The 23,799-nt window shown below is 60.0% G+C and overlaps 1 protein-coding gene across 1 annotated transcript; it reads right to left on the reverse strand.

Moving 5' to 3' along the window:
* Positions 1-904: 904 nt before the first annotated feature.
* Positions 905-22,661, reverse strand: LOC132326878 (basic proline-rich protein-like). The gene is made up of 3 exons (XM_059845604.1): positions 21,686-22,661; positions 1,861-2,886; positions 905-921 (listed from the first exon to the last, which is right to left on the reverse strand). The coding sequence occupies exons 1-3, from the start codon at positions 22,659-22,661 to the stop codon at positions 905-907; spliced, it is 2,019 nt and encodes a 672-aa protein (XP_059701587.1).
* Positions 22,662-23,799: the final 1,138 nt, after the last annotated feature.

Consider the following 23,799-nt stretch of genomic DNA (forward strand, 5'->3'; position numbering starts at 1 on the left):
AGCCGAGGTGGAGTGATGAGGGGTACACCAATGGGAGTGGGGAAGAGGGTGGTCTTGTAGTACAATCCAGTGGGGAAGGGAGGAACATGGAACATGCTAGAACTGGGGAGGGGGCCATGGCTGAGTGGCATTTAAACAGGAGTGTCCTCCCAAGGCATCCCTGCCCTATTTTCCTTGGGGTCCCCTCCCCCATCTCCCCCTTTTCCATTTATTACAAATGCTTTGCCCCTAGTCTTTTGAAGGGCTCTTTTCAAGCAAGCAATAGCTGTCAAATCAATCACAAGGATGATCACAATCCACAGGAGGCCTTTCAAGTTAGAAGCCATCTATTCGGGAACATCCCAATGTCCAAAAAGTTGGTCCAGCCAGTAGGCCGCTGTAGTATTGTCCACAAGGGTCCCAGGATGAGGGAAGAGACGAGAAAGTTGACTCCATGTATCAGCAAGCTAGGTTTATTATTTTATGATAGAAAATATATTAAAACTATACTAAAAGAACAGAGAGAAAAGATTTCATCAGAAGGCTAAGCTAAGAATAGAAAAGGAATCAATAACAAAGGCTTGTCTCCGACCGAGACGGTCTGGACAGGTGAACTGTGGTTGGCCGTTAATTCCAAACAACCAGATGAGACCAATCACAGATTCCCCCTGTTGCATTCCACAGCAGCAGATAAGAATTGTTTACAGTTTGTTCCTGAGGCCTCTCAGCTTATCAGGAGGGAACAATCCTAAGGAAAGGATTTTTCCTAAAACATGTCGGTGACATCTCACCCTTTTTATTTTAAATAAATTAAAAGGAAAAAGTGTTTGCAATTTCATCTGCTGGCCCATGCAGAGGAAAGAACAAGCACCTGAGAGGCTTAATGTTGCCAATCAAAACATCAATCAGTGCTGATGTGGAACCGTCAGGGAAATTCTTCACCTGCAAAACATCAAATTACATCACACACCAAAACAATCTTAAGATATAAGAAAATGCAAAAACAATGAAAAGAAAGTTCATTGCTTCAAGTCCAAACAGCTGAGTTTCAGGGAAAGTCCAAACTGAAGATGTTCCTCTCTGACATCGCTGAAAGTCCCTTTTGGTCCTGAAACAGGCTTGCTTGGCTTTTCAACGCTTTTTGAGCTGCTAGCTCTTTCAACTCTTTTTATTTAATTTTTTTTTTTTTTTTTTTTTTTTTTTTTTTTTTTCTTTTTTTTTTTTCTTTTGGTGGACGAAAGAGCAGCAGCAGAGAGGAGCCACTGAGGCTCTGCGGGGGCCCTGGCCCTCGTGGAAGGAACAGGGACCCCAGACCTGGCCTACAGAACGGTGGTCCAGGTCCTCGTGGAAGGATCAGGGATCCCAGACCTGGCCTACAGAACGGTGGCCCAGGTCCTGACGGGGGAAGCAAAGCCCCCGAACCAAACAGCCGCTGGCCGGGCGGAGGCCCTGGCCCAGGGAACCGAGCCAAACGGCCCAGACCCGGCCCGCGGAGCGGGCTCTGTGGTCTCACAACCCGGCACTCTGCTGCCAATGCCTGGGCAGCACGAGTGACCGAACGCTTCATCCCCTCTGAACCGGTGCACACCAGCAGCTGGGGAAGAGAAGCTTTCCCAGGGATCATCACCCTAGATCTGGGGGTGTTTTGTCCCCAGAGCAATTGAGCGATGCTCACTTTCCACTGTTTCTCCTGCCTCTGCAACGCAAATGCAAAAGGTGTTCCTCCTTTCTGCCCCTCGGTACCACCCCCACTCCCTGCGGGCTGGGGACCAGAAGCAGAAGGCTCAGGAGCCACCTCCCCCACGGTGCTGGGGTGCGCAGGGGGAGTCAGGCATTCCAACCCCCAACGGGAACCTCCGAACCAAACCCGAACCGGCCCACGAAAAACGCTGAGTTTGAAAGCAGGCTGACGGGCTGAGCCCGCAATCAGCTGTCGAGCCACAACCCCCCCACGGAGGGGCAGGCCGGCATCCCCTTCCCCTGTCCCAGCTCCCCCCGCAGGGGCAGCCTCGGGACAGCCCGAAAAGCTCGGGGGGGAATCCAGGCTGATCGCAGGCGCCGCGGTGGCCGCCGCGGGGAGCGGCGGGGCCACGGGCGACTCCAATGATGGTTCTGTTTGGTGGTTCTCAACCTCAGCCTCCTCCACTGGCGTGGCAGGCAAAGGCGGAGCCGCCGCGCTCGGAGCCCTCACGGGCTCTGCTGGAGGGTCGAACGCGGATTCGACCGGCGCGGGCAGCGCGGCATCGACCCCCGCCGGGCTGGGGACAGCAGCCGCGTCTTCTCCGGGTACCGGAAGCTGCAGCGCGGGCGCAGACAGCAAAGCCGGCGGAGCCGACACGGGAGGCGGCGGGACAGCCGCGGGGGGCGGCAGGGGCGCGGGGCCGGCGCCCACCGGTGCCGCCTGCACTGTTGTCTCACTTTGCTTCGGGAGCGGCAGCGCAGTCGCGAGCTCTTGGCGATTGCTGTCGAGTGTGTCGCCTAGCAACTCGGGCGAAGCCCCGGGAGGCGGTGCTTCTGCCACGGGAACGCCGACAAACTCCGCTGGAGGCGACGGGTCCGGTCCGGGCTGAGGCGGTGCCGCGGGAGGGGCCGCGGGGACTGGCACCTCCTGCGGGGCGGGTTGGGGTGGGGCCCGCGGCTCCGGCTCGGGCGGTGGAGCCAACTCACCTCCCCCCTGAGAGCAGCGAGGCGGGGGAGGCGGTTCCGTCGGAGCATGCTCCAAAGGCGCAGAAAAAAACTTTTCTTCTGTCGCGGGCAAAACTTCGCCCCCCCGCCGCGATTCGGGGGGGCTGGGAACCTGCAGGCTGTGGATTTGCACTGGTTCCCCTCTTGCCAGCGCCAGCGAGAAGGGAGACATACCTCGGCAATCCGAAATCCACTGATATGCAGACGCTTTCCGTTTCAAAACTGGGAAGAGAGTTCTGAATGACGGATAAACCCGAGGAAATCCAAGTCCCCGGTAAAGAAGGTCTCGGATAATGAATTCCATGCATTCCCATATGTATGAATCAAGGGCATACAGCACATCAGTGAAAAAGCCATGGTGCTTTGCCCACCTGAAAAACTCATAGAAGTGTATCTTCAGCATAGGAATTCTGTCCTCATGACCCCATTTTTGCCAGAGGCCAATAAGTTTCTCCTCTGAGGGAGAGAATGGAACCTCTGCCTCCGTAGGCACCCTTGTCCAGATCCGAATCTGCCTTGTAAGAAGGGAAGCATTTTCAGGAAGGGAAGTGTAAACAGTACCTTGTGACAGTGTCCTCTGGGCTTCGGCAGACTGCTCTGTGCTGCAAAGACTTCTGGACATCTTGTCTCGGAGACTTTTCAAAAGGTTCTCTCTGCGGCCAGCCAAATGAAGAATTCTTCCTCACTCAGGGTCCAATTGTGGTGATTCCTTCACTCGAGGCACCATCTGTCAGTTCTGTCCTCGGTGTTCACCTTCTGTGGTGGTGCTCCTTTTTTCACGCGGGGTCACCATTTGTAGTATTGTCCACAAGGGTCCCAGGATGAGGGAAGAGACGAGAAAGTTGACTCCATGTATCAGCAAGCTAGGTTTATTATTTTATGATAGAAAATATATTAAAACTATACTAAAAGAACAGAGAGAAAAGATTTCATCAGAAGGCTAAGCTAAGAATAGAAAAGGAATCAATAACAAAGGCTTGTCTCCGACCGAGACGGTCTGGACAGGTGAACTGTGGTTGGCCGTTAATTCCAAACAACCAGATGAGACCAATCACAGATTCCCCCTGTTGCATTCCACAGCAGCAGATAAGAATTGTTTACAGTTTGTTCCTGAGGCCTCTCAGCTTATCAGGAGGGAACAATCCTAAGGAAAGGATTTTTCCTAAAACATGTCGGTGACAGGCCGCCTTTTTCTCAGTTTCTATGTCCTTCACCTGATTTTGAAGTCCCTTGATGTTGCTTTGAATTGATGTGCTGAGGGAGGACAAGTTGAAAAAGCACAGTCCTTCCAAGTCCTCACACCCACGGTGGGGGGCGAGCAGCAGGAAATCGATTGCAGCTCGATTTTGCAGCATGGCGTGTCTGGTGGTCTCCTCATCCACCAATAGATCAGAAAATGCGGCAGATGTAGAACTGGCCTGCTTACTGAGCCAGCACCCCAGGTGAGAAAGCTCACCGAGGGCCTTGGCAGCAGCAACCCATGGTAGAAAAATGGATACCGTGACCCTCTTCCTTGTTCCCTAATTATAAATTTGGGTCAAATTCCTCAAAGGATCTCTTTTGGCAAGCAAATGTATTGTTCTGCTTCCAAGCATGCAAAATGGTGGAATTTGAGGTGAGGGTAGTCAGCTGGCCAAGGCGGCAGGGACCCCCTTTGATGTTGGAGGGGATTCCTGCCCACACCCTAGCACCACAGAGAAGAAACACTCCCCGTGGGAGCACTCTGGGGTACGCTAGGGACTGGGACGGTGTGGTGCTAGTCTAGTTGCACCTTTCAGCCACATTGTAGCATTTATCATCGGGCGAGACATCTTTGGGGATGTTACTCTAGGGTTCTGTTGTGAATTGCAAATCTGGTCTGGCCTTCTATTCAAAGGTAACACAGTAACTTGCTTTGGTGGAGCCCAGGAGGTCTAGCTCCTGGGGCTCCTGTGATGCATGTGGGAGAATCCTTCTCCACTCGTCCAGGTGTCCACAGGGTTGGGTTTCTTACCTATGTGCGGGTAATCATTTTGTGACGGGGGGATTCCCACCAGACACGTAGAGAGAGGATCGTCCACGCTTTCCATGGCCATGCAAAGGCTGTCTTGCTGTAGGGACTTTGCCAAGGTGACCCAAACGTTCTGCTTTGGCTGTGGTATGATCCAGCCCATGGTCACCTGGGTGATCATGAAGGCACAGGTGAAGGCGGCGGCTCTGGCGGTGCTGGCGCTGTTGTGGGGGTTTCCCGGGTTTGTTGTGAGGCGGTTCATGGTTTTCCCGCTCTCTGCTCACGCCGAGTGTGTTGAGGATTTTTTGCAGATTGAGGACTTTTTGAAGAACAGTGGCCATATTCAGCTGACGCACAATCCAGTCTGCTTGGGATAATGGACAATGGACACGTTCACAAACAATAATGGAAATATTCAGAAAATGGGGTCGGTATATCCTTGAAAAAGATCCAAGAAGAAGAGTCAACTGGACTCAGCAAGTTTGTCAGTGAGCTTGGGAAAGTGAGGAAAAAAGACAGTTCTTGGGTGGGACAGAAAACCACAGCCAGACGCGTGAAAAGTAAGATGATCCAATCAGCATCCGATCTTAGACGCGTGAACAGCTAGGCCTGGCCAATGATGTATTAGCTAGAGAGGTGTGGACAGTAGGGAATTGTTATAAATATAGTCTTTTTAGGGATAATAAATTTGGCTTCACTGGATGATATTGGTGTTGGTGTGATGTCCCTGAAGCTCCGCATCCCACACTTTTCCCCCACCAGGCCCCCTAGAAACAAGAGCTGCCCGCTGCATGTTCAAGTGTCTGAACGCCTGCCTGCGCTCACGGCAGCAAAACCAGGCTGTTCCCAGCCAGGGAGCGGAGCCCGGTTCCTGGCAGGAGGCTCTCATCAGCCCCTTCCCCACTGTGCACGCAGCACTTCTGCCTGCCTGCCTGCCCAGAAGAGCACAAGCTGGCCGGCTCTGGGCTCAGCACAGCCCAAACACAGGCGCAGGAAGACACAGCGGCTCTTTTGCAGCCATGCCCCAGACAGGTGGGAAGGGGACCCTGCCTCTGGTCTCTCTTGGTTGGCTTGCTGACTGGCTCTGAGGCAGGGGCTGCCCGATTCCTGGCTTGTGGGGAGAGCAGAGCCGCCGGAACCGCGCCCACCGTGCAGACACTGCCTGACAGCGCTGCGGCCGCTGGGACGCTGGCACCCCCGAGTCTCAGCCACTCCGCTGAGGCCGCTGCTGTTTCATTTGCTTTAGGCACCCCCAAAGCTGATTGCCAGGCCACGATGGTCTCTGCTTCTGCCCTCTTCCTGTCCCTGTGTAGGGATGGAGCATTGCTGTGCTTTCAGGAAGCTCTTTGTGGAAACTTCCGGCATTGCAAGCTCCTTTGCCCTCAGAGGATGCTTGCCATGGAATCCCTCACGGCTGGCTTCAGAGCATACTCCGGCAGGCTCTTCTAAAACCCAGGGTCCTTGTCCCCTTCAGAGTGCTCAGCAGGACCTTTTTTTAACAGCACGCTGCTTTACAGCTGGAGCAGCGAGACAGGGAGCTTTGTTATAAAAAACGAACGAGGCCAGATCTCCGACAGCGATTGAAACAGGCTCTCGTTTATTTAAAAACCATTCGGTGGGAGCAGAGAATCTGGGATAAGCCCAGATCCTCATACAACAGCTCAAAAAGGGAACCAGAAAGGAACCAGAAGAACCCCAAGAAAAAGCCCCTAAAAGAAAAAAAGCTCCCAAAGAAAAAGCCCCACCCCAGGAACAGAAAACTCCCCTTTTTAGAACAAATTCCTGGCCCAGGAATGGTGGGTTTTTGGTTCCACGCACCCATTGGTGGAATTCGGGCGCTTTGATTGGTCCTTACCGGGGTTCGTTTTGGACCAGTCATTTCCCCAGGGCGTCGAGTCATTGGTTGATGCTCTGGCCCAGTCACTCTTTGAGTTGTCCACCTCCTACCCCCACCAAGTCCCGGACCCCTTTCCCTTCGCCCACAGCAAACAACTCCCCAGCATTATTACAAACCCGTAATAGCTTTGCAGCCTGAGCTGCCCTTCTTCCTCTCTGTCCGTGCACAGAACAGAGCGGGAAGGAGAAGGGCAGCAGGGCCCTGTGTGTCCTGGGGCTCAGGTTTTTGCGCCGCTTCAGCTCCACAGAGACGGGGGTAAAGTGAAAAACCAAACTGTTTATTAAGGGAAAGCGAAGCCAAGGGGTGAGCGGGGAGGCAAAAAAGGGGATGAGCAGGGCCTGAGGGCTGCAGGGAGGGAGCTGCCATCAGGGAGAGACATGGCAGGAGCTGCTGAAACTTCTCACAGGCTCAGCTCTGAGCAGCCACAGCTGTGCCTGGAGCTCCCCTGCTCTGCAGGGGGTCCCATCTTGCATGGGAACTGGAAATCGCCATTGGAGGCCCTTAGAGGTACATCTGATCAAGGAGACAAAGAAAGTTCTGCAGATCTTCTTTGGAATGTCAGCTGGATCAGAATGCTCATGCAGGATGGGTTCTCATCTTCCCTCAGGGCTTGAAGAGCTGGAAGAGAGAGGAACAGAGGCCACGGTCAGTGGCCAGATTAAGGGAATGCAGGAAAGTCTCCTGCCAGGGCCAACCCAGCCGGCTATGGCATGGCCAGGAGGGAGCGGGAGGCAAGGGCTTCGGCCCGAAGGCGCAGGCCAACGGATCCCCCATGTGTCCCTGAAAGCTCTCGGGGCTCTGTCCCCTCCACAGCCCCTGGTTCTCACAGAGAGCGGAGGCCTCCGCAGCCCGGGCACGGATTGCAGCGCTGGGGCCGGGATTTGCAGCTGCCCCCGGCGGTCCTGGCTGCCTCACTCACCCTCCCTGAGGACTTGGAGCTCCTCCTTCTGCCCCAGCATGAGCACTCCGGCCACCCCTGGAAACACAGAGCACGTGGCGGCCCCAGGTGGCAAAGCTGCCCGACACGGGCGCTGCCAGCCCTACGGCCGCACGCCCTCTTCCCCGGGAAGGGCTCCTTTTGGCCCCTGCCCCACGCTGCCACCCGAGGGCACGGCTGCGAGAGGGCGGTGGCAGCGCCGTGGGCGGGCGGGGCTCCAGCGGTCCGGGCGCGGCTCCCGCTGCAGGGGCTGCAGCCGGGCCGGAAGGCAGGGAGGGGCACCGGGCTGGTGGCTCACCGATGAACCTGATGGCCGCCTCTCGTAGGGGCCTCTGTGGGCTCTGCAGGTGCGGCAGGGCCCAGACCAGGTGCTCGGCCACTCGGCTCTCGTCCTGCAGAAGCTGCGGGGAGCGCCAGGAGGGAAGGCTCGGCGTGGGCTCTGCCGCTCGGCCGGGCGCTCCCTGCACCCAGCACCGGCCGAGCCAGCCCGCACGGCCCGGGCCAGGGAGCAGCGTGTGAGGCGCAGGCTGGTGGGCCCGGGAGCGGTGCTGGGCGGGGACACAGCTGCCAGCCCCCCATACTGAGCAGCTGGGGAAGGGGGCTTCTCCAGCCCGCGGCTGGGGCTCCTGGGCTGTCCTTACCAGGTGCTTGGCGAACTTCATCCGCCGCTTCTTCGCCAGCAGCTCCTCGAGATCCCTCCTCCTCAGGAAGCAGGGCTTCGCCACAGGCCTGGAGAGCAGCAGAGAGCCGCAGGTGGCAGCAGGGCCCAGGGCACGGCACCTGGCTCCCTGTGCCAAGGCCAGGGGAGGCTGGAGCCCGCCAGGCACCAGGGCAGGAGGCAGCCGAGCCCCCTGCCAGGGATGCGGCAGCATCACACCAAACCTCACCTTGGCCACCTGCAGGTTCTCATCGTGCCAGCGCAAGAATAGAGGGAGCAGGCTCTGGCTCACAATGGTGGTCAGAGGATTTTCCCTCTCTTCCACTATCAGCTCCATCACCTTGCTGAAGAGCTGAATGGAGAGCTGCTGCACGTGGCTGTTGTCCTGGAGAAAAGGAAAAGTCCTAAGCACCAACTTCTCCAGGCCCATGGGGGCAAAGGCCCAAAACTGCCCAAAAGGGCGCAAAGTTTCCAGGCAGCGTCCAGTGCCCTTGGCTGGGGGCACAGAGCCTTACGTCCTCAAAGTGGGGCAGGAGGGACTCAGCCAGCTTCAGGGCGGTGATGCTGGCTATTTGGAGGTCTGTGTCCTGGAGCGTATGCGTCAGCACAGAGAGGGTCATCTCGACCACCTCTGCATCTGCATCAGCCAGCTGCTCCACCAGCTGCGGATACAGGCCGCATATTCCTCCGCCCTGTGTGCAAGACGAGGCTGTGCTGTGAAGCCGTGACTGGCCGCGGCACCAAGGGCTGCTTGGGGCACTCGGGCGGCTGAAGCGGGACTCGGGAGAGCTGGGAGCAGCTGCCTCTGCTGCCAAAGGCCAGCCAAGCCCAAAGGACTGCGCTCCCCAGCCCCACGCTGCCAGCGGGGCTTCGGCCACGGCCCCCTCCTCACCAGCGAGGGCTCCTTGCTGAGCACCACCAGGCCTCTGAGCGCAAGGCGCAGCCTGTCCCTGCACTCGCTCGGCAGGTGCCGGGATACCACCAACAGGGCACTGGGACCGTGGATACGCAAGTCCAGACACTCCAGGAGCTGAAAGGCACAGGAGGGCAGTGGCAGGCGAGCCGGCCGGCAGGAGCCCGGAGCCGCAGAGGGCTGGGCCCAGGCAGCAGCAGCGGGCGCGGGCAGCGTCCCAGGCGGCTGCAGCTAAGAGAGACCAGAGAGCTGGGAGGCAGCTGAGCCAGGCAGCGCTGGCCATCAGGCTCACCTCCACAAAGATGGCCAGGGCAGGCAGATCACAGCGTGGCTGCTTCCCGATGAGCAGGCTGAGCAGGTGCGAGGCCATGTGGGGACACAAGGGGGTCAAGGCACAGCGCATCTCCCTGGCAGGGGAAAAAGGCGCCAAAGGCCCTGAGCCAGGCAGGCAAACCTCTCCCTGGAGCGACTCACAGTGGTCCGCTCTTTCCCCAGCACTCTGCAAGGGGACACGGGCCCCTTGGGAGGCGGCTGCTGCTGGCCATCCTCCTCTCCCAGCCTTTTGCACCCTCCCTCGGTGACAAGGCCCTCTGGTGGGGAGTAGGGCATCTCACCTGGCCAGCAGACCCGCTGCACAGTGTGGGCTGTTGGCACAGAGCAGGCTGTCCCAGAGCTGCTTGTGCTCCAGAGCCACCAGCTTCTTGCCAAAGCCCCGCTGGGAGAGCAGAGCCTCAATGGTCTGCACTGCAAACCTGTGTGCCGAGCAAAGGCGCGGTCACTCTAGGAGCACTGGCCCTGGCCACAAGGACATGGGAAGGACAGGGCGACTGGCACCTGTTGGGCGCTCTGCAAAGGCCGTCTTCCTCCTGGCACGCTCTCCAGAAGCTCAGGCTCTCCACCTCCTCTGGCCTCTGCTCTGTGGTGATGAAAACTTGCAAGAGCAGAGCCACAAAGAGGTGTGGAGAATGAATGAGGATTGCATAGCGCCACTCGGGCATGCTTGCAATCCTCCGCAGCACCAGAGTTGCCTGCAAGAGACAAAGCACCCCGAGGCAGCGCTCAGTGCCGAGGTGTCCATGCAGCAGGGCCTGAGGGGAGATGCAGGGGGAGCAGCCGGCCTGCTGCTCCTAGGCCAGCTTTCAGCCCAGGCAGGGAGCTGCAGGCTGGGGAGAGCATGGAGAGCTTCTGAGAAGGCCACTTGGAGAGCCAGCATAGGCCAGCTCCAGAAACTCACAGCCAGGGCAAAGACGGCCTCGTTGTCCCCGCTGCAGACGAACCCGCCGTACGGTGGCAGCTCCTCTAGGGCAGAGAGCAGTGCTGGAAGCACCTCCTCCACAGCCACTTCTGAGGTGCCGATGGCCCTCCACATCAGCTCAGCAGCTCTGTGGGAGCAGAGCTGGGCATCAGTACCGTGCCCCGTGCAGCTGCGTGGGGCCGGGAGGTAGCATGGCAGCAGGCTTAGGAAACAGATGGGCCCAAGGGTCCCAGGGTTCTCCGCCTGTCTGGCAGACCCCTCTGGAAAGGCTGTGCAGGGCCAGGGGCCCTACAGGCCCATGAGCACCGAGCTCTCCAGGCAGTTGTGCCCCGTACCTGTCACACAGTGGGGCGCAGCGCAGGAGGCTCATCACCACCTGGGCAGGGTGCTCTTCAGTCAGGCTGAGAATGATCATCTGCAGCTCGGCGTCCACGGTGCTACAGGACGTGAGTCTCTGCAGGATGTTCCTCACCACAGCTTGCACCTGGAAGAAGGGATATGGGGAAGACTTGGAGTGCTGCCCAAGGGAGCCACTTTCTCTGCTTCACCCAAGAAGCTGTTGATTTCCCAGCTCACTGGGATGGGCCAGAGGGGGCCCAGTGGACATGGCTTGAGGGGCCACGTCATCCTGGGAGGCCTTCAGTCCCGGCCCCAGGCTGCTTCCCTGCTGCGGAGAAGAAACACCCGTCAGGAAAAACTCCAGACTGGGCCCAGGACTCACTCTCAGCATGGGCATGGCCTCAGTCTCAGGGATGGCCTCGAGACAGGTGTTAGTGGCGGCCATGCCCTCCGTCAGGGCCATGTCAGCCTCTGCCCTGTCCTCGGACGTTTCCTCCTCAGAGGTGTCCATGAAGTCCGAGGACGCTGTGCTGGAAGCATCCTCTGCCTGCAGCTCGCTGGGCCTGGAGTCGGGCTCGGCCGTGCCCTCGGTGGTGCGGCCGCTGGTCTTTCTGCGCCGAAGGCGCAGGAACCTCCGCAGTGCCTGCAGCAGAAGGAAGGGTGGGAAGAGAGGCACGTTCCGTGGTCTGCTCCAAGCGTGGGGCTCGGCCCAGCAGTGCCAACAGGCCCGGCCCAGGTGGGGACAGCCGCAGGTACCTGGGCTACTCTGCGGAAGCGGCCACGGGTGAGCTCCTGCTCTTGAGTCCCATCCTTGGATGCATCTGCCAATGAGCGAGCGCAGCCAGAGCTGAGGGGCCGCAGGAGAGGCCGGAGAAGCCAGCCCAGCCCTGCATGCCCCCGGCAGGGACAGCGCCCCGGGTTCCCAGGGGACGGAGCAGGCCATCGGGGGGGCAGGCCCGGCCCCCATCCGGTCCGTGGGCACGTCCACAGGGATGGGATGGGATGGGATGGGATGGGATGGGATGGGATGGGATGGGATGGGATGGGATGGGATGGGATGGGATGGGATGGGATGGGATGGGATGGGATGGGATGGGATGGGATGGGATGGGATGGGATGGGGCCAGGCTGGCTGCAGGTACCGGCGTTGCATCCAGCTCCTCCACTCACCATCCTGCAGCGGCTCCAACTGCTCGGGCTCTGCAGGCTGCTGCGCTGGGGCAGCTGCAGGGCCTTTGCTTTTCTTGCCCCGAAGCCCCTTGAACAGGCTGAGCAGTCTGCCTGCCATCTCGCTGTCTGACCTCGAGGGCACCTTGGAGACAGATGCCCCGTCAAAGGTCCGATTCAGCGAGTGTTGCAGTTGTGCCTTGCAGGCACCTTCAGCAGAGGGGCCTCAAGAAGGCTACAGGACAGCAAGTCCTCTATTCTGTTCTCCAGGGCTCCTGCCACAATGACAGGAGACTCCTGGCGAACAATGGGGGTCACCAGCTCCCACGGCCTGGCAACGAGGGCGCCGGCCGCAGCGATGGGAGATGCCTCGGAAAAACTCCGAGACACCGAATCCTGAGGCCAGGCCGTGAGGCCAGGCACAGGAGGAATGCCTCGGTAAAGCTCCGGGTCAACAACGGACGAGCCGGCTGTGTGGGGATGCCTCACAGCACCGCTCTGTCACGTCCTGCCCCGTCGCGTGCACCGAGCACTCTGGCGTGGCCGTGTCACTGCCAGCACCTAGGTCAGCGTGTGTCACAAAGGGCTGCTCTGACACTCTGTCCCTTTCGGTGACACGGTGAACATTCTGCACCGAGTCACAAAGGGACATGCTGCCACGTGCCCCGGGGCCACCCCCTCCCCACCCAAGGTGCCCCCGGTTGGAGGCAATTCCTTGCCCCGAGCGTCTAACACAGCCCTGGACACACCAAGACCCGCCAAGTGCCAAGGGAAGGGCTCTCCACGGTGCCCGGCTGGCATAGCCCAGCTCGGTGCCGGCCCTGGAGCAGAGCCGCTTCCAGCAAGCAAGAGGCAAACACGTCTTGCCAAGAGTTAAAACACACCAGAGAGGGGAGATGGCATGAATGTTGGCATAAAGGCCTTTGAATTCACAGCTCTCTGAGAGGCATTTGGGGCTCTCGGCTGGACAGAGATACCAGCTCTGTCCTGTGCTTAGAGGAGGGAACGCACCCTGCCGGTGGTGCTTGGCTTGTCTTCTTCTCTGGAGGCCCAGGCAGATGACAAAGCTGCTCTTCACAGCCTTCTCCCTTCCCACACCCCTCTGCCAAGTGCAAGGGGCCACAAGGATGGAAAGGGGAGCAGGGAGCCAAAGGGAGACAGCTGCACCTACCTCACTGGCGGCTCCGGGGGAAGCACGTTGCTTGAGATGCAAGCCCCTCTCTTCCAAAGGCATTTCCCCAAATGCCTACAATTCCCGGGGAACACCAACACACACTTCAGAAACCCTGGCAAGGCTGAAGTACTTCTGCACCTTGTAGCACAGGCACTGCAGCTCGAGCTCATCTTTCTTCTCCCAAGTCTTTTTCCTTGTGTCCCTTGTGGCACGCAGCCCCGGGCCCCCTAGAAACAAGAGCTGCCCGCTGTCTCTTCGAGTGTCTGATCGCCTGCCTGTGCTCACGGCAGCAAAACCAGGCTGTTCCCAGCCAGGGAGCGGAGCCCTGTTCCTGGCAGGAGGCTCTCATCAGCCCCTTCCCCACTGTGCACGCAGCACTTCTGCCTGCCTGCCTGCCCAGAAGAGCACAAGCTGGCCAGCTCTGGGCTCAGCACAGCCCAAACACAGGCGCAGGAAGACACAGCGGCTCTTTTGCAGCCATGCCCCAGACAGGTGGGAAGGGGACCCTGCCTCTGGTCTCTCTTGGTTGGCTTGCTGACTGGCTCTGAGGCAGGGGCTGCCCGATTCCTGGCTTGTGGGGAGAGCAGAGCCGCCGGAACCGCGCCCACCGTGCAGACACTGCCTGACAGCGCTGCGGCCGCTGGGACGCTGGCACCCCCGAGTCTCAGCCACTCCGCTGAGGCCGCTGCTGTTTCATTTGCTTTAGGCACCCCCAAAGCTGATTGCCAGGCCACGATGGTCTCTGCTTCTGCCCTCTTCCTGTCCCTGTGTAGGGATGGAGCATTGCTGTGCTTTCAGGAAGCTCTTTGTGGAAACTTCCGGCATTGCAAGCTCCTTTGCCCTCAGAGGATGCTTGCCATGGAATCCCTCACGGCTGGCTTCAGAGCATACTCCGGCAGGCTCTTCTAAAACCCAGGGTCCTTGTCCCCTTCAGAGTGCTCAGCAGGACCTTTTTTTAACAGCACGCTGCTTTACAGCTGGAGCAGCGAGACAGGGAGCTTTGTTATAAAAAACGAACGAGGCCAGATCTCCGACAGCGATTGAAACAGGCTCTCGTTTATTTAAAAACCATTCGGTGGGAGCAGAGAATCTGGGATAAGCCCAGATCCTCATACAACAGCTCAAAAAGGGAACCAGAAAGGAACCAGAAGAACCCCAAGAAAAAGCCCCTAAAAGAAAAAAAGCTCCCAAAGAAAAAGCCCCACCCCAGGAACAGAAAACTCCCCTTTTTAGAACAAATTCCTGGCCCAGGAATGGTGGGTTTTTGGTTCCACGCACCCATTGGTGGAATTCGGGCGCTTTGATTGGTCCTTACCGGGGTTCGTTTTGGACCAGTCATTTCCCCAGGGCGTCGAGTCATTGGTTGATGCTCTGGCCCAGTCACTCTTTGAGTTGTCCACCTCCTACCCCCACCAAGTCCCGGACCCCTTTCCCTTCGCCCACAGCAAACAACTCCCCAGCGTTATTACAAACCCGTAATAGCTTTGCAGCCTGAGCTGCCCTTCTTCCTCTCTGTCCGTGCACAGAACAGAGCGGGAAGGAGAAGGGCAGCAGGGCCCTGTGTGTCCTGGGGCTCAGGTTTTTGCGCCGCTTCAGCTCCACAGAGACGGGGGTAAAGTGAAAAACCAAACTGTTTATTAAGGGAAAGCGAAGCCAAGGGGTGAGCGGGGAGGCAAAAAAGGGGATGAGCAGGGCCTGAGGGCTGCAGGGAGGGAGCTGCCATCAGGGAGAGACATGGCAGGAGCTGCTGAAACTTCTCACAGGCTCAGCTCTGAGCAGCCACAGCTGTGCCTGGAGCTCCCCTGCTCTGCAGGGGGTCCCATCTTGCATGGGAACTGGAAATCGCCATTGGAGGCCCTTAGAGGTACATCTGATCAAGGAGACAAAGAAAGTTCTGCAGATCTTCTTTGGAATGTCAGCTGGATCAGAATGCTCATGCAGGATGGGTTCTCATCTTCCCTCAGGGCTTGAAGAGCTGGAAGAGAGAGGAACAGAGGCCACGGTCAGTGGCCAGATTAAGGGAATGCAGGAAAGTCTCCTGCCAGGGCCAACCCAGCCGGCTATGGCATGGCCAGGAGGGAGCGGGAGGCAAGGGCTTCAGCCGGAAGGCGCAGGCCACAGATCCCCCATGTGTCCCTGAAAGCTCTCGGGGCTCTGTCCCCTCCACAGCCCCTGGTTCTCACAGAGAGCGGAGGCCTCCGCAGCCCGGGCACGGATTGCAGCGCTGGGGCCGGTATTTGCAGCTGCCCCCGGCGGTCCTGGCTGCCTCACTCACCCTCCCTGAGGACTTGGAGCTCCTCCTTCTGCCCCAGCATGAGCACTCCGGCCACCCCTGGAAACACAGAGCACGTGGCGGCCCCAGGCGGCAAAGCTGCCCGACACGGGCGCTGCCAGCCCTACGGCCGTACGCCCTCTTCCCCGGGAAGGGCTCCTTTTGGCCCCTGCCCCACGCTGCCACCCGAGGGCACGGCTGCGAGAGGGCGGTGGCAGCGCCGTGGGCGGGCGGGGCTCCAGCGGTCCGGGCGCGGCTCCCGCTGCAGGGACTGCAGCCGGGCCGGGAGGCAGGGAGGGGCGCCGGGCTGGTGGCTCACCGATGAACCTGACGGCCGCCTCTCGTAGGGGCCTCTGTGGGCTCTGCAGGTGCGGCAGGGCCCAGCCCAGGTGCTCGGCCACTCGGCTCTCGTCCTGCAGAAGCTGCGGGGAGTGCCAGGAGGGAAGGCTCGGCGTGGGCTCTGCCACTCGGCCGGGCGCTCCCTGCACCCAGCACCGGCCGAGCCAGCCCGCACGGCCCGGGCCAGGGAGCAGCGTGTGAGGCGCAGGCTGGCGGGCCCGGGAGCGGCGCTGGCCGGGGACACAGCTGCCAGCCCCCCATACTGAGCAGCTGGGGAAGGGGGCTTCTCCAGCCCGCGGCTGGGGCTCCTGGGCTGTCCTTACCAGGTGCTCGGCAAACTTCATCCGCCGCTTCTTCGCCAGCAGCTCCTCGAGATCCCTCCTCCTCAGGAAGCAGGGCTTCGCCACAGGCCTGGAGAGCAGCAGAGAGCCGCAGGTGGCAGCAGGGCCCAGGGCACGGCACCTGGCTCCCTGTGCCAAGGCCAGGGGAGGCTGGAGCCCGCCAGGCACCAGGGCAGGAGGCAGCCGAGCCCCCTGCCAGGGATGCGGCAGCATCACACCAAACCTCACCTTGGCCACCTGCAGGTTCTCATCGTGCCAGCGCAAGAATAGAGGGAGCAGGCTCTGGCTCACAATGGTGGTCAGAGGATTTTCCCTCTCTTCCACTATCAGCTCCATCACCTTGCTGAAGAGCTGAATGGAGAGCTGCTGCACGTGGCTGTTGTCCTGGAGAAAAGGAAAAGTCCTAAGCACCAACTTCTCCAGGCCCATGGGGGCAAAGGCCCAAAACTGCCCAAAAGGGCGCAAAGTTTCCAGGCAGCGTCCAGTGCCCTTGGCTGGGGGCACAGAGCCTTACGTCCTCAAAGTGGGGCAGGAGGGACTCAGCCAGCTTCAGGGCGGTGATGCTGGCTATTTGGAGGTCTGTGTCCTGGAGCGTATGCGTCAGCACAGAGAGGGTCATCTCGACCACCTCTGCATCTGCATCGGCCAGCTGCTCCACCAGCTGCGGATACAGGCCGCGTATTCCTCCGCCCTGTGTGCAAGACGAGGCTGTGCTGTGAAGCCGTGACTGGCCGCGGCACCAAGGGCTGCTTGGGGCACTCGGGTGGCTGAAGCGGGACTCGGGAGAGCTGGGAGCAGCTGCCTCTGCTGCCAAAGGCCAGCCAAGCCCAAAGGACTGCGCTCCCCAGCCCCACGCTGCCAGCGGGGCTTCGGCCACGGCCCCCTCCTCACCAGCGAGGGCTCCTTGCTGAGCACCACCAGGCCTCTGAGCGCAAGGCGCAGCCTGTCCCTGCACTCGCTCGGCAGGTGCCGGGATACCACCAACAGGGCACTGGGACCGTGGATACGCAAGTCCAGACACTCCAGGAGCTGAAAGGCACAGGAGGGCAGTGGCAGGCGAGCCGGCCGGCAGGAGCCCGGAGCCGCAGAGGGCTGGGCCCAGGCAGCAGCAGCGGGCGCGGGCAGCGTCCCAGGCGGCTGCAGCTAAGAGAGACCAGAGAGCTGGGAGGCAGCTGAGCCAGGCAGCGCTGGCCATCAGGCTCACCTCCACAAAGATGGCCAGGGCAGGCAGATCACAGCGTGGCTGCTTCCCGATGAGCAGGCTGAGCAGGTGCGAGGCCATGTGGGGACACAAGGGGGTCAAGGCACAGCGCATCTCCCTGGCAGGGGAAAAAGGCGCCAAAGGCCCTGAGCCAGGCAGGCAAACCTCTCCCTGGAGCGACTCACAGTGGTCCGCTCTTTCCCCAGCACTCTGCAAGGGGACACGGGCCCCTTGGGAGGCGGCTGCTGCTGGCCATCCTCCTCTCCCAGCCTTTTGCACCCTCCCTCGGTGACAAGGCCCTCTGGTGGGGAGTAGGGCATCTCACCTGGCCAGCAGACCCGCTGCACAGTGTGGGCTGTTGGCACAGAGCAGGCTGTCCCAGAGCTGCTTGTGCTCCAGAGCCACCAGCTTCTTGCCAAAGCCCCGCTGGGAGAGCAGAGCCTCAATGGTCTGCACTGCAAACCTGTGTGCCGAGCAAAGGCGCGGTCACTCTAGGAGCACTGGCCCTGGCCACAAGGACATGGGAAGGACAGGGCGACTGGCACCTGTTGGGCGCTCTGCAAAGGCCGTCTTCCTCCTGGCACGCTCTCCAGAAGCTCAGGCTCTCCACCTCCTCTGGCCTCTGCTCTGTGGTGATGAAAACTTGCAAGAGCAGAGCCACAAAGAGGTGTGGAGAATGAATGAGGATTGCATAGCGCCACTCGGGCATGCTTGCAATCCTCCGCAGCACCAGAGTTGCCTGCAAGAGACAAAGCACCCCGAGGCAGCGCTCAGTGCCGAGGTGTCCATGCAGCAGGGCCTGAGGGGAGATGCAGGGGGAGCAGCCGGCCTGCTGCTCCTAGGCCAGCTTTCAGCCCAGGCAGGGAGCTGCAGGCTGGGGAGAGCATGGAGAGCTTCTGAGAAGGCCACTTGGAGAGCCAGCATAGGCCAGCTCCAGAAACTCACAGCCAGGGCAAAGACGGCCTCGTTGTCCCCGCTGCAGACGAACCCGCCGTACGGTGGCAGCTCCTCTAGGGCAGAGAGCAGTGCTGGAAGCACCTCCTCCACAGCCACTTCTGAGGTGCCGATGGCCCTCCACATCAGCTCAGCAGCTCTGTGGGAGCAGAGCTGGGCATCAGTACCGTGCCCCGTGCAGCTGCGTGGGGCCGGGAGGTAGCATGGCAGCAGGCTTAGGAAACAGATGGGCCCAAGGGTCCCAGGGTTCTCCGCCTGTCTGGCAGACCCCTCTGGAAAGGCTGTGCAGGGCCAGGGGCCCTACAGGCCCATGAGCACCGAGCTCTCCAGGCAGTTGTGCCCCGTACCTGTCACACAGTGGGGCGCAGCGCAGGAGGCTCATCACCACCTGGGCAGGGTGCTCTTCAGTCAGGCTGAGAATGATCATCTGCAGCTCGGCGTCCACGGTGCTACAGGACGTGAGTCTCTGCAGGATGTTCCTCACCACAGCTTGCACCTGGAAGAAGGGATATGGGGAAGACTTGGAGTGCTGCCCAAGGGAGCCACTTTCTCTGCTTCACCCAAGAAGCTGTTGATTTCCCAGCTCACTGGGATGGGCCAGAGGGGGCCCAGTGGACATGGCTTGAGGGGCCACGTCATCCTGGGAGGCCTTCAGTCCCGGCCCCAGGCTGCTTCCCTGCTGCGGAGAAGAAACACCCGTCAGGAAAAACTCCAGACTGGGCCCAGGACTCACTCTCAGCATGGGCATGGCCTCAGTCTCAGGGATGGCCTCGAGACAGGTGTTAGTGGCGGCCATGCCCTCCGTCAGGGCCATGTCAGCCTCTGCCCTGTCCTCGGACGTTTCCTCCTCAGAGGTGTCCATGAAGTCCGAGGACGCTGTGCTGGAAGCATCCTCTGCCTGCAGCTCGCTGGGCCTGGAGTCGGGCTCGGCCGTGCCCTCGGTGGTGCGGCCGCTGGTCTTTCTGCGCCGAAGGCGCAGGAACCTCCGCAGTGCCTGCAGCAGAAGGAAGGGTGGGAAGAGAGGCACGTTCCGTGGTCTGCTCCAAGCGTGGGGCTCGGCCCAGCAGTGCCAACAGGCCCGGCCCAGGTGGGGACAGCCGCAGGTACCTGGGCTACTCTGCGGAAGCGGCCACGGGTGAGCTCCTGCTCTTGAGTCCCGTCCTTGGATGCATCTGCCAATGAGCGAGCGCAGCCAGAGCTGAGGGGCCGCAGGAGAGGCCGGAGAAGCCAGCCCAGCCCTGCATGCCCCCGGCAGGGACAGCGCCCCGGGTTCCCAGTGGACGGAGCAGGCCATCGGGGGGGCAGGCCCGGCCCCCATCCGGTCCGTGGGCACGTCCACAGGGATGGGATGGGATGGGATGGGATGGGATGGGATGGGATGGGATGGGATGGGATGGGATGGGATGGGATGGGATGGGATGGGATGGGATGGGGCCAGGCTGGCTGCAGGTACCGGCGTTGCATCCAGCTCCTCCACTCACCATCCTGCAGCGGCTCCAACTGCTCGGGCTCTGCAGGCTGCTGCGCTGGGGCAGCTGCAGGGCCTTTGCTTTTCTTGCCCCGAAGCCCCTTGAACAGGCTGAGCAGTCTGCCTGCCATCTCGCTGTCTGACCTCGAGGGCACCTTGGAGACAGATGCCCCGTCAAAGGTCCGATTCAGCGAGTGTTGCAGTTGTGCCTTGCAGGCACCTTCAGCAGAGGGGCCTCAAGAAGGCTACAGGACAGCAAGTCCTCTATTCTGTTCTCCAGGGCTCCTGCCACAATGACAGGAGACTCCTGGCGAACAATGGGGGTCACCAGCTCCCACGGCCTGGCAACGAGGGCGCCGGCCGCAGCGATGGGAGATGCCTCGGAAAAACTCCGAGACACCGAATCCTGAGGCCAGGCCGTGAGGCCAGGCACAGGAGGAATGCCTCGGAAAAGCTCCGGGTCAACAACGGACGAGCCGGCTGTGTGGGGATGCCTCACAGCACCGCTCTGTCACGTCCTGCCCCGTCGCGTGCACCGAGCACTCTGGCGTGGCCGTGTCACTGCCAGCACCTAGGTCAGCGTGTGTCACAAAGGGCTGCTCTGACACTCTGTCCCTTTCGGTGACACGGTGAACATTCTGCACCGAGTCACAAAGGGACATGCTGCCACGTGCCCCGGGGCCACCCCCTCCCCACCCAAGGTGCCCCCGGTTGGAGGCAATTCCTTGCCCCGAGCGTCTAACACAGCCCTGGACACACCAAGACCCGCCAAGTGCCAAGGGAAGGGCTCTCCACGGTGCCCGGCTGGCACAGCCCAGCTCGGTGCCGGCCCTGGAGCAGAGCCGCTTCCAGCAAGCAAGAGGCAAACACGTCTTGCCAAGAGTTAAAACACACCAGAGAGGGGAGATGGCATGAATGTTGGCATAAAGGCCTTTGAATTCACAGCTCTCTGAGAGGCATTTGGGGCTCTCGGCTGGACAGAGATACCAGCTCTGTCCTGTGCTTAGAGGAGGGAACGCACCCTGCCGCTGGTGCTTGGCTTGTCTTCTTCTCTGGAGGCCCAGGCAGATGACAAAGCTGCTCTTCACAGCCTTCTCCCTTCCCACACCCCTCTGCCAAGTGCAAGGGGCCACAAGGATGGAAAGGGGAGCAGGGAGCCAAAGGGAGACAGCTGCACCTACCTCACTGGCGGCTCCGGGGGAAGCACGTTGCTTGAGATGCAAGCCCCTCTCTTCCAAAGGCATTTCCCCAAATGCCTACAATTCCCGGGGAACACCAACACACACTTCAGAAACCCTGGCAAGGCTGAATTACTTCTGCACCTTGTAGCACAGGCACTGCAGCTCGAGCTCATCTTTCTTCTCCCAAGTCTTTTTCCTTGTGTCCCTTGTGGCACGCAGCCCCGGGCCCCCTAGAAACAAGAGCTGCCCGCTGTCTCTTCGAGTGTCTGATCGCCTGCCTGTGCTCACGGCAGCAAAACCAGGCTGTTCCCAGCCAGGGAGCGGAGCCCTGTTCCTGGCAGGAGGCTCTCATCAGCCCCTTCCCCACTGTGCACGCAGCACTTCTGCCTGCCTGCCTGCCCAGAAGAGCACAAGCTGGCCAGCTCTGGGTCCAGTACAGCCCAAACACAGGCACAGGAAGACACAGCGGCTCTTTTGCAGCCATGCCCCAGACAGGTGGGAAGTGGACCCTGCCTCTGGTCTCGCTTGGTTGGCTTGCTGACAGAGGGTTTGGCTCTGTGGTCTCACAACCCGGCACTCTGCTGCCAATGCCTGGGCAGCACGAGTGACCGAACGCTTCATCCCCTCTGAACCGGTGCACACCAGCAGCTGGGGAAGAGAAGCTTTCCCAGGGATCATCACCCTAGATCTGGGGGTGTTTTGTCCCCAGAGCAATTGAGCGATGCTCACTTTCCACTGTTTCTCCTGCCTCTGCAACGCAAATGCAAAAGGTGTTCCTCCTTTCTGCCCCTCGGTACCACCCCCACTCCCTGCGGGCTGGGGACCAGAAGCAGAAGGCTCAGGAGCCACCTCCCCCACGGTGCTGGGGTGCGCAGGGGGAGTCAGGCATTCCAACCCCCAACGGGAACCTCCGAACCAAACCCGAACCGGCCCACGAAAAACGCTGAGTTTGAAAGCAGGCTGACGGGCTGAGCCCGCAATCAGCTGTCGAGCCACAACCCCCCCACGGAGGGGCAGGCCGGCATCCCCTTCCCCTGTCCCAGCTCCCCCCGCAGGGGCAGCCTCGGGACAGCCCGAAAAGCTCGGGGGGGAATCCAGGCTGATCGCAGGCGCCGCGGTGGCCGCCGCGGGGAGCGGCGGGGCCACGGGCGACTCCAATGATGGTTCTGTTTGGTGGTTCTCAACCTCAGCCTCCTCCACTGGCGTGGCAGGCAAAGGCGGAGCCGCCGCGCTCGGAGCCCTCACGGGCTCTGCTGGAGGGTCGAACGCGGATTCGACCGGCGCGGGCAGCGCGGCATCGACCCCCGCCGGGCTGGGGACAGCAGCCGCGTCTTCTCCGGGTACCGGAAGCTGCAGCGCGGGCGCAGACAGCAAAGCCGGCGGAGCCGACACGGGAGGCGGCGGGACAGCCGCGGGGGGCGGCAGGGGCGCGGGGCCGGCGCCCACCGGTGCCGCCTGCACTGTTGTCTCACTTTGCTTCGGGAGCGGCAGCGCAGTCGCGAGCTCTTGGCGATTGCTGTCGAGTGTGTCGCCTAGCAACTCGGGCGAAGCCCCGGGAGGCGGTGCTTCTGCCACGGGAACGCCGACAAACTCCGCTGGAGGCGACGGGTCCGGTCCGGGCTGAGGCGGTGCCGCGGGAGGGGCCGCGGGGACTGGCACCTCCTGCGGGGCGGGTTGGGGTGGGGCCCGCGGCTCCGGCTCGGGCGGTGGAGCCAACTCACCTCCCCCCTGAGAGCAGCGAGGCGGGGGAGGCGGTTCCGTCGGAGCATGCTCCAAAGGCGCAGAAAAAAACTTTTCTTCTGTCGCGGGCAAAACTTCGCCCCCCCGCCGCGATTCGGGGGGGCTGGGAACCTGCAGGCTGTGGATTTGCACTGGTTCCCCTCTTGCCAGCGCCAGCGAGAAGGGAGACATACCTCGGCAATCCGAAATCCACTGATATGCAGACGCTTTCCGTTTCAAAACTGGGAAGAGAGTTCTGAATGACGGATAAACCCGAGGAAATCCAAGTCCCCGGTAAAGAAGGTCTCGGATAATGAATTCCATGCATTCCCATATGTATGAATCAAGGGCATACAGCACATCAGTGAAAAAGCCATGGTGCTTTGCCCACCTGAAAAACTCATAGAAGTGTATCTTCAGCATAGGAATTCTGTCCTCATGACCCCATTTTTGCCAGAGGCCAATAAGTTTCTCCTCTGAGGGAGAGAATGGAACCTCTGCCTCCGTAGGCACCCTTGTCCAGATCCGAATCTGCCTTGTAAGAAGGGAAGCATTTTCAGGAAGGGAAGTGTAAACAGTACCTTGTGACAGTGTCCTCTGGGCTTCGGCAGACTGCTCTGTGCTGCAAAGACTTCTGGACATCTTGTCTCGGAGACTTTTCAAAAGGTTCTCTCTGCGGCCAGCCAAATGAAGAATTCTTCCTCACTCAGGGTCCAATTGTGGTGATTCCTTCACTCGAGGCACCATCTGTCAGTTCTGTCCTCGGTGTTCACCTTCTGTGGTGGTGCTCCTTTTTTCACGCGGGGTCACCATTTGTAGTATTGTCCACAAGGGTCCCAGGATGAGGGAAGAGACGAGAAAGTTGACTCCATGTATCAGCAAGCTAGGTTTATTATTTTATGATAGAAAATATATTAAAACTATACTAAAAGAACAGAGAGAAAAGATTTCATCAGAAGGCTAAGCTAAGAATAGAAAAGGAATCAATAACAAAGGCTTGTCTCCGACCGAGACGGTCTGGACAGGTGAACTGTGGTTGGCCGTTAATTCCAAACAACCAGATGAGACCAATCACAGATTCCCCCTGTTGCATTCCACAGCAGCAGATAAGAATTGTTTACAGTTTGTTCCTGAGGCCTCTCAGCTTATCAGGAGGGAACAATCCTAAGGAAAGGATTTTTCCTAAAACATGTCGGTGACAGGCCGCCTTTTTCTCAGTTTCTATGTCCTTCACCTGATTTTGAAGTCCCTTGATGTTGCTTTGAATTGATGTGCTGAGGGAGGACAAGTTGAAAAAGCACAGTCCTTCCAAGTCCTCACACCCACGGTG

Source organism: Haemorhous mexicanus, chromosome 4, assembly GCF_027477595.1.
Source record: "Haemorhous mexicanus isolate bHaeMex1 chromosome 4, bHaeMex1.pri, whole genome shotgun sequence".
Taxonomy (NCBI): Eukaryota; Metazoa; Chordata; class Aves; order Passeriformes; family Fringillidae; genus Haemorhous; species Haemorhous mexicanus.

What these genes read in the sequence shown, in the direction of transcription:
- LOC132326878 (XM_059845604.1), bottom strand. Translation starts at nt 22,661, where the DNA reads ATGTCTCCCTTCTCGCTGGCGCTGGCAAGAGGGGAACCAGTGCAAATC. An exon ending in TTTCAAACTCAGCGTTTTTC is followed by an intron (nt 2,887 to 21,685) that starts GTGGGCCGGTTC and finishes CTCTCTTCCCAG; the next exon opens with TTTTGAAACGGAAAGCGTCT.